General features: G+C 39.6%; 1 protein-coding gene across 1 annotated transcript in view; it reads left to right on the top strand.

Annotated features, from left to right (window-relative positions):
• The window catches only part of C2H3orf85 (chromosome 2 C3orf85 homolog), a 39,235-nt gene extending 24,553 nt beyond the window's left edge, over window positions 1–14,682 (top strand). Inside the window, exons 3-4 of the mRNA XM_068265496.1 lie at window positions 3,655–3,743; window positions 14,522–14,682. Of these exons, the coding sequence (XP_068121597.1) occupies window positions 3,655–3,743; window positions 14,522–14,594 (162 nt within the window). The 3' untranslated portion in view covers window positions 14,595–14,682. The remainder of the gene's footprint in view (window positions 1–3,654; window positions 3,744–14,521) is intronic.
• Window positions 14,683–15,085: the final 403 nt, after the last annotated feature.

Below are 15,085 nucleotides of genomic sequence, written 5' to 3'. Positions count from 1 at the left end.
TCTGAATCTGCTCTGAATCTGTCCCACTAGTCTTAACATTCTATTTACTTGCCACAGCTTAGATAAACTGCCAAGAAACATTACACATGCCCTTCTTAGGTCATTTCCCCACCAGTTCCCACTAGCTCCACCACATATTCAAACAGGAAAGTAACAGGGGTTACACTGCCGAAGGGTGGCAGGAAAACATATTATGTTCTTTTCTCTCTGCTTGCTGCCGGGGGGGGGGGGGGGGGGGTAGGAAACTAGCCTTTGCTTCCTATCAGGGAGGAGACAGGGGCTTGCAGAAGAGAGAACTGTCTCTATTGGTTCTCTGCAGTTGTCAGTCAGAGGGATATCCACACGGAAGCCTTTCTAAGCTGGTTATCGCAAAATCAGAACAGCCGGTAATGATCCAACATATTCCTGTGTGTTACCAAATGCTGTAACCTTGATGAATTGACATTTACTGACATTTGCTGAGGTATTTACCAAACAAATCGGTAATTTACCTCACTGCTTGGTAATTTCAACTTTTCATGTGTTAATAAACCTTGATGAATTGTGCTTGGTAAAGTCAGCTGTTTTCAGCATTAGCGTATGCTGATGAATTAAAGCCTACATCTCAAGGGTAGAGTGTGGTCATTGACCCAAACAACATATAAAATTCAAGACAAGAAAAAAAACTTCACCTTTAAATACTTATGTAGTATAGTATAGCCTAATGCAGAAGATGATAGGATGGTTAAATAGAAGGCTATCCCAGCAATGACCAGGAATCACATGGTAAATTGCTGATGTGTAAGCTCAGGTCACACGTGAGCACAGTGGTATAGCTAGAGATTATGGGGCCCCATTGCAAACCTTTCATGGGGCCCTCTAATGTAGGCACTCTTTAGCTATGCCACCTGTCCCTACCCTATAGATATGAATTCATTGGCAATTTACATTCTCATGCAATCTACACTGCATATAGTGTATTGGCACTGAGAGTGTGGAAGAACACAAAAAAAGTTAATAGTGAATACATCAAGAACCACCTGGACCCCCTCTGCTCCAGGTCCCCATAGCAGATGCTATGGTTGCTATGGATATTGCTACGCCCCTGTGCAAGCACATTAGTGTGCCCACTTGAGGCAGACCAAATCTGAAATTAAAACCTGTATCTGACACTTTATTAATTTAGGCCGCCAGTGTTGGTATTCCAGTAGGCAATAGCCACTTGATCATAATGTAGAAAGACTCCAGCCAAACAGCAGTGCATTATTGCTTCTATGGCCGCTGATTGGCCGGGGATCGCTGTCACATGACAGGCAGGAGCCTGTTAGAGGCTGCACAGGACAGATCCGTTCCTGTGCAGACTCCGATCTCCGGGGCAGTGAGGGAGAAGAGGGAGAGGGGGAATCCTGCCGTGGAGGGGGCTTTGAGGTGCCCCCCCCCCCGCCACCCACAGCATGCAGGAGCGATCAGACCCCCCCAGCACATCATCCCCCTAGTGGGGAAAAAAAGGGGGCGATCTGGTCACTCTGCCTGTTATTTGATTTGTGCTGGGGGCTTTAGAGGGGGGGAGGGGGGGGGATAAAGGCTGAGTCCTGAAGTGAAGTGGTTAAAATAACTTTTAAGCACCTTCCAATTGAAAAAGTATCTAAAAGTAAGTGAAAAGTAATGTCAAAATTATTTTGAGTATTTTCTTACTTGCATGTGGTTTAAAAGGCATTTTATGACAAGGGGTGAATATGTGACGTAGGAGAAAACTTGGGAGAAAAGGTGAATTGCATATGGGCCCTGGTGTGCAGAAACATACACATACAGAAAACTGACAGACAAGTGTACTCCCAGCCTTAGCTTAGTTATTACACTCACTCTGTTCATCTCTGATGGAGCAGAACTAGCTCTGCAGACTTCTCCAACATCATTACATTACAGAGCACTTGGGGAGGGGTAAAGAGGTTGGGGACTGGGCGCTGTACACAAGATCCTGCTGCACACTGAATAGGGACTCTCTACAAAACTTTGTCTGCAAAACTTTGTATTGTCCGTTATCAGTGGCAGAGCAGATGCAGCCATTAGAACAACTGTGCAGAGAGCAGAAAGTTTTTTCTCTCCGCACCCAACAAAGGACAGAGAAAATAAACAAGGGGCCCCCTGTGGCTTCTGGACCCCCTGCAGCTGCATACCTTGCAGGGTCTAATGTTACATCCCTGACCAGATGCATAATGTTTACTGAATATTAATCAATGTGTCCTGTGCTCCCTCGCTAACACAACATTCACTGCATAAACTGACTGCCTAGGTAAATAAACACTTAAGATCAAATCCCACAAGTCCAAGTATTGGATGAAACTGGCACAATGTGGGGCCAGTGGTCTACGCCCTAAGGTGTGTTAAAAGTGTAAATCATACCATCTATTGTATCTATTGTATCCTGTCTGGTGGATATAGCAATGCCAGTTGACCTTTTTTATATATCTGCACTATGAGGGTTCTACTTACCCTTTTTTGATTGGTTCTTCTTTCACTTTTTTGACTTTTACGTTCTATAAGGATAATTTACTATAGAAGAACCATTGCATAGTGGTGATGTTATCCTTGGATCTGTGACTTGATCATAAGTGCCTATAGACCTAGGTGGTCTGTTTATCCAATGAGTTTTGAGTGGTCAGTTTATCCAATGAGTGTTGCATTAGTAGGCAGCAGACAACACATCTGGAGCTGGACTGAAGTAAGCAAGCATTTGGTACCTTTTGGTTTTAGAAGCCTTTATGAACTTTGTGAATGCAAACGATGCAAAAACCCTTATGAACTTAGAGTGGTGCTTTGTTATTTTCATGTATTTATATATTTAGTTATCCGGGAGAGTATTGGCTTATTTTTTGTTACATTTCATTTAATAAATTGATTTGTTTTTAGCTCAGTTGTGGCCGCCTAATAGAAGACAGCCTATAAAAAAAAAATACAGTACAGCTTTTCTGGATCACTTATATTCTCTAGAGTTCTCCACTGTTCTACAGCTCGGGAAAGTCTAAGAAATCAATCCCATGGTGTTCTAAAAAAAAAAGGTCTTAGGTATGCCTTAATTCATAATATATTAGGCATATGTGCTAATTCTGTCAACATTGTTTGCACGTATGACATCTATGAAGTAGAATAATCCTTAATTCTTTAAAAACAATGAAATAGAACATTAGGATTAAAAAACCAAGACAATGCAAAACCAAGGCACTAGTTCCAAAGGAAATAATCTTTGTCATTCAAAATTCACAGCAAGGTTGTGCTGGGTCAGCAGAATGGTGCAATAACAACAATGGCCTTTGATGCTGTCATTCAATGGCCATTCTTTTCTATATTGTGGTCTTCCATTTTTTGGTTTTATTGTTGTAACATTAACTCTAGTAGCTGTTAAATGTACCAGGTTTATAATCAATAAAATGGGCAGCCAGTAGAATACAGAAAGAAAACTCCACCTCACTTAAAGAAAATTATACAACCGAATACATTAAAAAATACAAAAAGGAAGACTTTTTTTAGCTAATGTATACTGTAATGATAAATGTAAAGTAAATCTTTTTGGAAGGAAATTAAAATAGAAACACAGACTGAATAAGTGCTTTATCATAAAATCATATGTAATAAATTCATTAACTGTTAATACATATTGGATATCTTTACCTTAAGGCAAGTGATACATGGAAATCAATGATGGATGCTGCACACTATTACTTGAATATGGAGTCAGCTGATTTATCAAACTATCCTACTACCAGGTACGTTTTGTATTCATCTTTGTTTTTCATTTATTCCTTTTTATGCTTGTTTTATAAAGCAAGTGTTAGGCTTTAGGGAGCTTCTAATTTCATTTAATGCTGGGCATACACGACTTGATTTTGCCCGTTGATTCTCCCGCTCGATTGATTCCCCGCTCGATTCCGCAGGCGATTCTCTTATCTTCCGCTCGTTTTACTTATCTTTTTCAATTGTCCTCAATGCAGAATCGAGCGTGGAAACGATCGGGTGGGAGATCGGACCGTGTATTAAGCACACCTACATTAAGCACACCTGAGATACCTAAGATAAGAACAGAGGTATGTTCATACTAGATTCACATACCTCTGTGTGTTGTCCGTACCTCTCCCCATAATCACTCCTTGAAAAAATGTGTATTTTGTTGAAAATCTAACTTTCAGACAGGAGACAGGCTTGCGGCAATTTTACTCCAATCTCCCCCTTTCTCCTTTTCCCCGTCCCATTCATTTTCTTTAAAAGAGGGGATTGAAAGGTTATAGGAGGAATCATTGCAGCAAACCTGCCTCTTTCAATCTGAAAAATTTGACTTTTGTCAGGTTTTTCAAGGAGTTATTACGAAAACTAGGGGACAGAGGAGGGGACATTGCACTGAGGTATGCGGATCAGAGCTGGGACAAGGTCCTCCAGCACTCAAGGCTGAGACACCAAAGTGCGCCCCTCCATCCCCCCTCCCCAGCCATCATACACTGATTGCTATTAGACTAAGAGGCGCCCCAGGGCCCCAAACTCCCCTCCCCCCCCCCCACACACACATCTTAATCTCTAGTTATCTGGCATGCAGTTATTGCCATGTATCCCCTTTTCTTATTTCTCTCTGCTTCATACACAATAGGGGTATAATAGCTGAGTGAGTTGTGCGCCCCCTCTCACACTGTGCCCTGAGGCTAAAGCCTCTCTCGCCTCTGCCTTCGGACCGGCCCTCATGTGGATCCTGTATGACCATACCTCTGTGTACCAGCATGCAACAGCACTAGGTTGTCTTATGGGAGGAATGTTTTGGACATTTATTCAGCTGTCTCCTTAGTTATACTGGATAAAATGCATTAGGATGAAAGATATTGGAAAATGTGTAGGAATTTATTGCCCGCCACTAAAGAAGAACATTTGTGCATTTGAAGATTAAACCCTGATATTGTGTTAATCCAGATGTTGCACTTTGAAATTAGGTGACCAACACATTTCGACAGGGGACTTTCAAGGGCCAATTATACAACTGTTTAAAGAAAACCAGGGGATGGGAACCTTTATTTATTCATAATGAAGTTTCCTTTACAGGTTCTCAAGTACACGGGGACCCGGAGAGTAGGTTCATAGTTTTTTTTAGGGACTGAAGAACTCTTTATAACATACATTCCCTGTTGGAAACAGGGTCATTTTTAAAGGGTTTCCCACTCAGCACCGGTTTATCACATCAAGCATTTGAAAATGATTACTAATTCAAGATGTGTGGAAATCTCATAACATGGGAGCATGGGAATACACACAAGAGTTTCACACTTACAATTTGTATGCCAGATTTGGACAAATTGTTTGCTACATCATTGGACCTCAGTAACTCAACCAACTCTTGTAGGAGACCAAATTATTCCTTATTGTCAGACGCATTAATATGTGCTGAGATTGGCCAAGATCTCGAACATTATTTTCTGGAGAGTAAAAGTGAGGAGATTGTAGGCCCCTTCTTTCTCTCACTCTCAACAGAGATGAGAGGTAAAGGCTGGGGATGTGTATGTATTTTCCTATTTTGTCAGCCTTGTTCTACCGGATGTACTGAGTGCACTGGGATGGATTAAGGACGGTTAGTATACAGAAGGTGTAGATTATTTACAAAATGCTACCACCCAATGGTCTTTGATTTTCTTTGCTTGTACAATTTGTAGTGTGAATGTTTTTCATTGACAGGAACAGGAGATTAGGTTATGGCTGAAGAAAAGATGGATGGCACCAAATGCAGGGAATTTTTTGAGGAAAACCTTTTTTCAGTCTGCTAGAAATATGAGACAGAGACAAATGCTCACATTTTATCAGTGGAAAGACCATACTGGTAAATGTTTGCTGAGATGGTGGTGTAAAAGGACATTTTTAAATGTCTAAAGGTGCCCATACATGGTACAATTTTTCATTTTTTTTTCAATTAGATAATTTAGTTCGATTATTCTGTTAGATCGAATATAAAGATTTTTCCAGCATGTCCGATCAGATTTTTCGCGAAAAAACAGGATAATCGTATGAATTTCTTGATCAAAACAAAAAAATATTTTCAACGTTCATTCGATTCGATCATTTATATCGAATAAACGGGAAAATCGAACGTTTTTATTGTATCGTGTATGGACACAATAAGAATGACACAGCAAAATTCAGACCTCATTCCAACTGAGAATTTGAGACATGATTTGAAGGTTTCTATACACATGGCAAAACATCTAACTTGAAGGAGTTGAATCAGGTTTGCCTTGAGGAATGTCCAAAAATCCCACTGACTAAATGTGCTAAGCCAATAGAGGTATAACCGAGGAGGCTTGCTGGTTTAATTGCAGCAAAGGTTGGCTATGAAAAGTATTGACTTTGGGGAAGGAGGTGGGGCTATGAATGTACAGTAATACAAATGTCATAGTGATTGTTTGTATCACAATAAAAAAAATATTTAGCATAGTGTAAAATGGTAGGCATGCTGTGTAAATTAAATTGTGCTAACCCTGTCAAAATCCATTTGAATATAAAACTGAAAAACATTGAGTATATATATATATATATATATATATATATATATATATACTATATATATATATATATATATATGCGTGTAATCTTTTTGTGCCTTTACTGAGGCAAAGCAGCAAAATATATTTGACTTATAATTTCAGAAATAGCTTTAGCCATTAGAAGGAAGCATGGTATTTTAAATACTTTATAAGCCATTTTAATTATTTGCCTTGCTGGAAAATATCAATTATTTACAAGAGTTATCAGTTCCTATGAGCGGAGTGCATGAAATATGTAGATGCTATTTAATTTTCCTTCAGAACTTCAACATGAAATCTTACTTTGATTCAGAGAATATGCCTGAGTTACTAATGGTAAATAAGGAATTAAAGTGCACAATTCAACAAATTAGACACTTGCACAAAGTTCTAGCATTTCACCTTCAGAGCATGTTTCTCTGTATGTGCAAAATATAAACATCTAGTTGTTATTACTAGGGCTACCATTGAATGTAAATGTGTAATGTTTTTAATCCCATCCTTCTGTATGGGTATTGTAATATGTAATATATATATATATATATATATATATATATATATATATATATATATATATATATATGTATATATATATATATATACACACAGTGGTGTGAAAAACTATTTGCCCCCTTCCTGATTTCTTATTCTTTTGCATGTTTGTCACACTTAAATGTTTCTGCTCATCAAAAACTGTTAACTATTAGTCAAAGATAACATAATTGAACACAAGATGCAGTTTTAAATGACGGTTTTAATTATTTAGTGAGAATAAAAACTCCAAATCTACATGGCCCTGTGTGAAAAAGTGATTGCCCCCCCCCCCCCCCTTGTTAAAAAATAACTTAACTGTGGTTTATCACACCTGAGTTCAATTTCTGTAGTCACCCCCAGGCCTGATTACTGCCACACCTGTTTCAATCAAGAAATCACTTAAATAGGAGCTATCTGACACAGAGAAGTAGACCAAAAGCACCTCAAAAGCTAGACATCATGCCAAGATCCAAAGAAACTCAGGAACAAATGAGAACAAAAGTAATTGAGATCTATCAGTCTTGTAAAGGTTATAAAGCCATTTCTTAAGCTTTGGGACTCCAGCGAACCACAGTGAGAGCCATTATCCACAAATGGCAAAACATGGAACAGTGATGAACCTTCCCAGGAGTGGCCGGCCGGCCAAAATTACCCCAAGAGCGCAGAGAAAACTCATCCGAGAGGCCACAAAAGACCCCAGGACAACATCTAAAGAACTGGAGGCCTCACTTGCCTCAATTAAGGTCAGTGTTCATGACTCCAACATAAGAAAGAGACTTGGCAAAAACGGTCTGCATGGCAGATATCCAAGGCGCAAACCACTTTTAAGCAAAAAGAACATTAAGGCTCATCTCAATTTTGCTAAAAAAACATCTCAATGATTGCCAAGACTTTTGGGAAAATACCTTGTGCACCGACGAGACAAAAGTTGAACTTTTTGGAAGGTGCGTGTCCCGTTACATCTGGCGTAGAAGTAACACAGCATTTCAGCAAAAGAACATCATACCAACAGTAAAATATGGTGGTGGTAGTGTGGTGGTCTGGGGTTGTTTTGCTGCTTCAGGACCTGAAAGGCTTGCTGTGATAGATGGAACCATGAATTCTACTGTCTACCAAAAAATCCTGAAGGAGAATGTCTGGCCATCTGTTCGTCAACTCAAGCTGAAGCGATCTTGGGTGCTGCAGCAGGACAATGACCCAAAACACAACATCAAATCCACCTCTGAATGGCTGAAGAAAAACAAAATGAAGACTTTGGAGTGGCCTAGTCAAAGTCCTGACCTGAATCCTATTGAGATGTTGTGGCATGACCTTAAAAAGGCGGTTCATGCTAGAAAACCCTCAAATAAAGCTGAATTACAACAATTCTGCAAAGATGAGTGGGCCAAAATTCCTCCAGAGCGCTGTAAAAGACTCGTTGCAAGTTATCGCAAACGCTTGATTGCAGTTATTGCTGCTAAAGGTGGCCCAACCAGTTATTAGGTTCAGGGGGCAATTTCTTTTTCACACAGGGCCATGTAGGTTTGGAGTTTTTTTTTCTCACTAAATCATAAAAACCATAATTTAAAACTGCATTTTGTGTTCAATTATGTTATCTTTGACTAATAGTTAACAGTTTTTGATGAGCAGAAACATTTAAGTGTGACAAACATGCAAAAGAATAAGAAATCAGGAAGGGGGCAAATAGTTTTTCACACCACTGTATATATATATATATATATATATATATATATATATATATATATATATATATATACCGTATTTTTCGGACTATAAGACGCACTTTTTCTCCCCCAAAGTTGGGGTGAAAAAGCTGGTGCGTCTTATAGTCCGAATGTACAATGTTACAAGTGGAAAAGCACCTCTGTATTTCCTGCGATGCATGTGTCCGGCTGTCCGCATACAGGATGCTTACTTCTGCCCAGCTTTGCCTGCTCTGCTTCTTAAATGCTGCCGCCTGAATGCTGCGATCACCCTGGACTGACTGGCGATCCACTGCGGCGATCGGCGATCCCCCACTGCGCCGCTGCTGCTGACCTGATGGTTTAGAAGATGCTTAAGTGAAGTCCTGCTGGCTCCCAAGGCATTTGCCAATCATCGCTAATAGCCGGTGCCCGGTAAAATCCTCCGGCATGCAAGATACATACTTCCGCTTAGGAAGTGACTGGAGACGCATCTGATTGGTCGCGCTAGTCCTGCGGGCGGGATGAAGGTACCGTTCCTGAACCAATCACAATCCTTCCTCTCTGATTGGTGTCAGGGAAGGAGGGTTGTGATTGGTTCAGGAGCGGTACCTTCATCCCGCCCGCAGGACTAGCGCGACCAATCAAATGCGTCTCCAGTCACTTCCTAAACGGAAGTATGTATCTTGCATGCCGGAGGATTTTACCGGGCACCGGCTATTAGCGATGATTGGCAAATGCCTTGGGAGCCAGCAGGACTTCACTTAAGCATCTTCTAAACCATCAGGTCAGCAGCAGCGGCGCAGTGGGGGATCGCCGATCGCCGCAGTGGATCGCCAGTCAGTCCAGGGTGATCGCATCATTCAGGCGGCAGCATTTAAGAGGCAGAGCAGGCAAAGCTTGGCAGAAGTAAGCATCCTGTATGCGGACACATGCATCACAGGAAATACAGAGGTGCTTTTCCACTTGTAACAGCGCTACAGAAGTCAAAAGCTGAGGACGAGAGCCACTTTTGCAGACAGCACTTCCCCACTCCCGAAGTCTGTGTTATGTCTCTCCCCACTCTGAACACTAGCTGGTAGGAGTGGTGGATGGAGACATACATGCTTCACCCCTGGTACATCAGGATCTGGCAACGAGTGTAGTGTGCCCCTCTGGAGTCTTCCTAATGGGTAAGCTGTTGATCTTGCACTTCATCTTGCACATTTTTTTTTTGCAGCCATTTATCTCTACAGCACCTTGTTTATTTACCTGTGGAGCACTAGCACAGTATATACTGTATATACACTACTCTATTTATATTGTTACCTGCTGCTGATGTTAGTGTCTGAAGCTCTACAGGACACTCCTGCACCATGGATGCACCAGGTTTATTTTATTTTTTTCCCTGATTTTTGCCCTCTAAACCTAGGTGCGTCTTATAGTCCGGAGCGTCTTATAGTCCGAAAAATATGGTATATATATATATATATATATATATATATATATATATATATATATATACAGGGGATGCGAAAGTTTGGGCAACCTTGTTAATCGTCATGATTTTCCTGTATAAATTGATGGTTGTTACAATAAAAATGTCAGTTAAATATATCATATAGGAGAGACACACACAGTGATATTTGAGAAGTGAAATGAAGTTAATTGAATTTACAGAAAGTGCGCAATAATTGTTTAAATAAAATTAGGCAGATGCATAAATTTGGGCACTGTTGTCATTTTATAGATTCCAAAACCTTTATAAATTATTGGAGCTCAAATTCGCTTAATAAGCTTAGTGACCCCTGACCTACATACATAGGTGAATCCAATTATGAGAAAGAGTATTTAAGGGGGTCAATTGTAAGTTCCCCTCCTCTTTTAATGTTCTCTGAAGAGTAGCAACATGGGGATCTCAAAATAACTCTCAAATGACCTAAAGACAAAGATTGTTCACCATCATGGTTTAGGGGAAGGATACAGAAAGCTGTCTCAGAGATTTCAGCTGTCTGTTTCCACAGTTAGGAACATATTGAGGAAATGGAAGACCATAGGCTCAGTTCAAGTTAAGGCTCGAAGTGGCAGACCAAGAAAAATTTCGGATAGACAAAGGTGACGAATGGTGAGAACAGCCAGAGTCAACCCACAGACCAGCACCAAAGACCTACAACATCATCTTGCTGCAGATGGAGTCACTGTGCATCATTCAACCATTCAGAGAACTTTACACACTGAGATGCTGTATGCAAGAGTGATGCAGAGGAAGCCTTTTCTCTGCCCACAACACAAACAGAGCCGTATGCTAAAGCAATTTGGACAAGCCAACGTCCTTTTGGAATTAGGTGCTATGGACTGAAACTAAAATTGAGTTGTTTGGGCATAACAAGGAAAGTTATGCATGGAGGAAAATAACACAGCATTCCATGAAAAACACCTTCTACCTACAGTAAAATATGGTGGTGGTTCCATCATGCTGTGGGGCTGTGTGGCCAGTGCAGGCACTGGGAATATTGTCAAAGTTGAGGGACGCATGGATTTCACTCAGTATCAGCAGATTCAGGAGACCAATGTCCAGGAATCAGTGACAAAGCTGAAGCTGCGCCAGGGGCTGGATCTTTCAACAAGATAACGACCCTAAACACTGCTCAAAATCCACTAAGGCATTCATGCAGAGGGACAAGTATAGCATTCTGGAATGGCCATCTCATTCCCCAGACCTGAATATAATTGAAAATCTGTGGTTTGAGTTAGAGAACTGTCCATGCTCGGAAGCCATCAAACCTGAATGAACTGAAGATGTTTTGAAAAGAGGAATGGTCCAAAATATCTTCAACCAGAATCCAGACCTCATTGAAACCTACAGGAAGTGTTTAGAGGCTGTAATTTCTGCGAAAGGAGGCTCTACTAAATATTGATTTCATTTATTTTTTGTGGTGCCCAAAATTATGCACCTGCCTAATTTTGTTTAAACAATTATTGCACACTTTCTGTAAATCCAATAAACTTCATTTCACTTCTCAAATCTCACTGTGTGTGTCTCCTGTATTTAACTGACATTTTTTATCAAAACAACCAATGCTTTATACAGGTAAATCATGGCGATTAACAAGGTTACCCAAACGTTTGCATCCCACTGTAAATATATACAGTATATATATATATATATATATATATATATATATATATATATATATATATATATATATATATATATATATATATATATATATATATATATATAAAATAAAAGAAGATCTAAAATATTTTAGATAAATGCTCCTTCTTTTGCTTCCTTTATCTCACCTGCTGGTTTGACTGACAGGTTGTCTAAGTTAAAAAGCACCCTGGTCTCTACAGATTCCAAAACTTCTGTTAAGGTGTCAGGAAAAGTTTTGTTTACTTTGACTACATCAAATCTTTGTATGTAGCTTTAAAGCAGTAGAGACAGCCATAGTATCCAAGGAAATAAAAACATATATAAGTAGATAACTAATTGTTCTACTTACATAAAAGATGTATTGTACTGTCCACGTTTTGATTCCAGTGAATTTTATACAGTAAATACATAAATAATTTTCCATCTTAACTCCCTCTGACTGAAGGCAATCCTGATGTAATTTCCTCTCTTATGTTTTTTCTTCTAGAAACTGCACTGTCATAGTTATCTTGCTTTGTAGACACATGTGAACACAGCATAGATCTTATTTCAGCAGCTCACTGAACTGCCCTCAGGTTATCAGTGAGGAGCAGGAATATGGGGGGCAGATGAGAAGCTGCCTACTCATCACCAATCTACCAAATAGAGCCAGGCTGACTGAGATAAGATTTATTACAGCAGAAACATTTCTGGATAGATTGAAATGCTTGCAATGCAGGGTAAGGTTGTAGGCTGCATAATAAACACAGAGCAGTGGGTAAGTGGAATTTGATGTTGTGGCTGACAATCCCTCTTTAAATCAAAAATGTTTTATAGAAAAAAAATGTGCCAATTGAACCAGCTGGTGGATCCCTAACAGTAAAGCCTTCATTTGCAATATGTCATTTGTAAAACGTGTTTTAAAATATTTTTTATATGAAACCTAATCAATAAAACATAGATCAAAAGAAAATCCCTATACATTCCCTTTAAGAACATACTGACATTTCTATACATATAATAACATATATGGACACATGTAATGAGCTGTGGTAAAATTAAGAAAGCAGTATGTGAAGTTTATTCTTAGGAATAGCTGCAATGCCCTTGTATCATTGTTCCAGTAATGTTAATGTAACACCCATCAATTTGCAACACATATTCTAATGAGAACTCTGTAACAGCTGCTTACTTTGAATATAAATGAAGATGCTGATGATAAACAGCAGAAAATATTCTCAGTTTCATTCAGACTGTTGCCATATAAAGAAAGTGCTTAGCAGACTCCCCTAATGTAGGAAAGGATTACAATATTACAAAATAGCTGCAGGGTTATTCAATTTTGTTTTTAAGTGAATTAATTCTTAAACTACCCTTTTAACGCCAACAAGCATCAATTGTTTTCAGGAGATTTCAATTTTATATCTACTGTAGATAAAGATGGAGCGTGACCAGTTCTGCGCTGAGATTAGAAACTGAAGAGTTAAATGATACATTTATTGGCTAACTGCAACATTTTGAAGATGGATGATCACATTCCTGTGCAATACACCTGAGCTGTCTCAAATGCTTCCTATTGTAATCCATTTACTTAGACAGTAAAATGTATAATTTAGCTCTTCATTTGACTTTTTCAACCACTAGCTAACACAGTACAATAGGTTAGTAGGAGTTGCAGGAAGAATGGACACCAGACAATGAAGGCCTCAGCTACAGTTCTGTCATTTTAGTACAGCAGTGGTTTGGGCTCCAGTTCTTCAGGTGAGAAGATTATTGACAAAGGGGTGGTGGATTGGGCACCAAAGCTGAAACTCAGATAATGAAAGGTGAGTATCAGTTAGATTTAGTTGTCAATCCAGTGGGTTAAAGTGAACGGTACCTGAATTACGTGTCCCCCTGATTTGCTACAACTCAGAGGGGGAATAGTAATCAGTGCGGGCCCAGAGTTTGTGCAGGAGAATGGTGAGCCGTTTTTCGGCTTCATCCTGTGCTGAAACGGCCCGCACTGATAATTAATGAACTCACTGAAGTAAGCTAGAGGCACATGGAACGGCAGATCAGGATTCACCAGCACAGAGGAAAATAGAGGGAAAATAGAGGGAAGATGCAATATAAAAATAAAGAAAAGGTTGTTTGATAAAGTTGCTCCTATCAGTGCTGGCTGGGGTAGGAGTCCTAGTAAGTTATTCAAAAGTAACTCAAGCTATAAGATTAGCATGACAGCCAGGCAACTGATATTTTTAAAGTAAACCCGAGTTGCAATACTTATCTAAGTCCTCCTCCAGACCACCCCCGCTGCCCAAGATCATGTGCTTCTCTCTCTTCATGCACAAGCATTGCTATATCATGGATGAACAGCTCCAGCTCACTGCACAGACGCAGTACAGCCACCCTTTATGCTCATGCATGAAAGGTGTGTGGTCACGTAACAAATCTGGCAAGCTCTTGTAGCATATGTTCCAGCGCCCACGTGTGCCAATGGTGGGGAGCAGGAGGGCATAGGAGGCCAGGATCCAGAGGCTTCCCTCTTCTTATTTATTTCCTTTTTTAATGCCGCCTAAGGTACACTTTAAATTGATGCCACATATTATGTTCTCTTTGAAACTTGTCCAAATTTGATTGTGGAGACATTGTAATAATGCATTCTACTTTCCCCACAGAGAGAAAATGAAAGCTTACATTGGCGCGTTTTGGCCTTCAGAAAACAAATACGAGAAGACATGTAAACACTAACCAATTAATAACAATAGCTGTATGTTTTATCAGTTGTGTTTAGTTGTGCTAATTTATAATAAATAAATGTACTCTGACACCGAATGCACTTTTTTGTCATTGGAGATTTTTTTATTAGTTACGTTTTTTATATAGTATTTAAACAATGCGGACATGTTCTGCAGAGCGTTACAGAGTATAAAGTCTTTTCATTAGATGTCCCTCAGAGAAGCTCACAATCTAATCCCTACCATAATCATATGCCCCTGTATTAATCCAAGGATAATTCTAGGGGGAGTCAGTTAACTTGACTGTATGCTTTTATAATTGTATTGTTTTCTATGAGTATCTAAAGCAGCCTTTCTCAATCCTTTCTAACCTAAAGGAACCCTGCCAATATTTTTTGATCTCAAGGAACTCCTGCAAATATTTTTGGGATTTCAAGGAACCCCTGCATTTATTTTGCAAGAGGCATGGACATTAAAAATAGGTGTGGCTGTTTATTTCACTAC

Source organism: Hyperolius riggenbachi, chromosome 2, assembly GCF_040937935.1.
Source record: "Hyperolius riggenbachi isolate aHypRig1 chromosome 2, aHypRig1.pri, whole genome shotgun sequence".
NCBI classification, from domain to species: domain Eukaryota; kingdom Metazoa; phylum Chordata; class Amphibia; order Anura; family Hyperoliidae; genus Hyperolius; species Hyperolius riggenbachi.
Note: the sequence above shows the minus strand (reverse complement) of the source record. Positions and strands in the feature narration are given on the sequence as shown.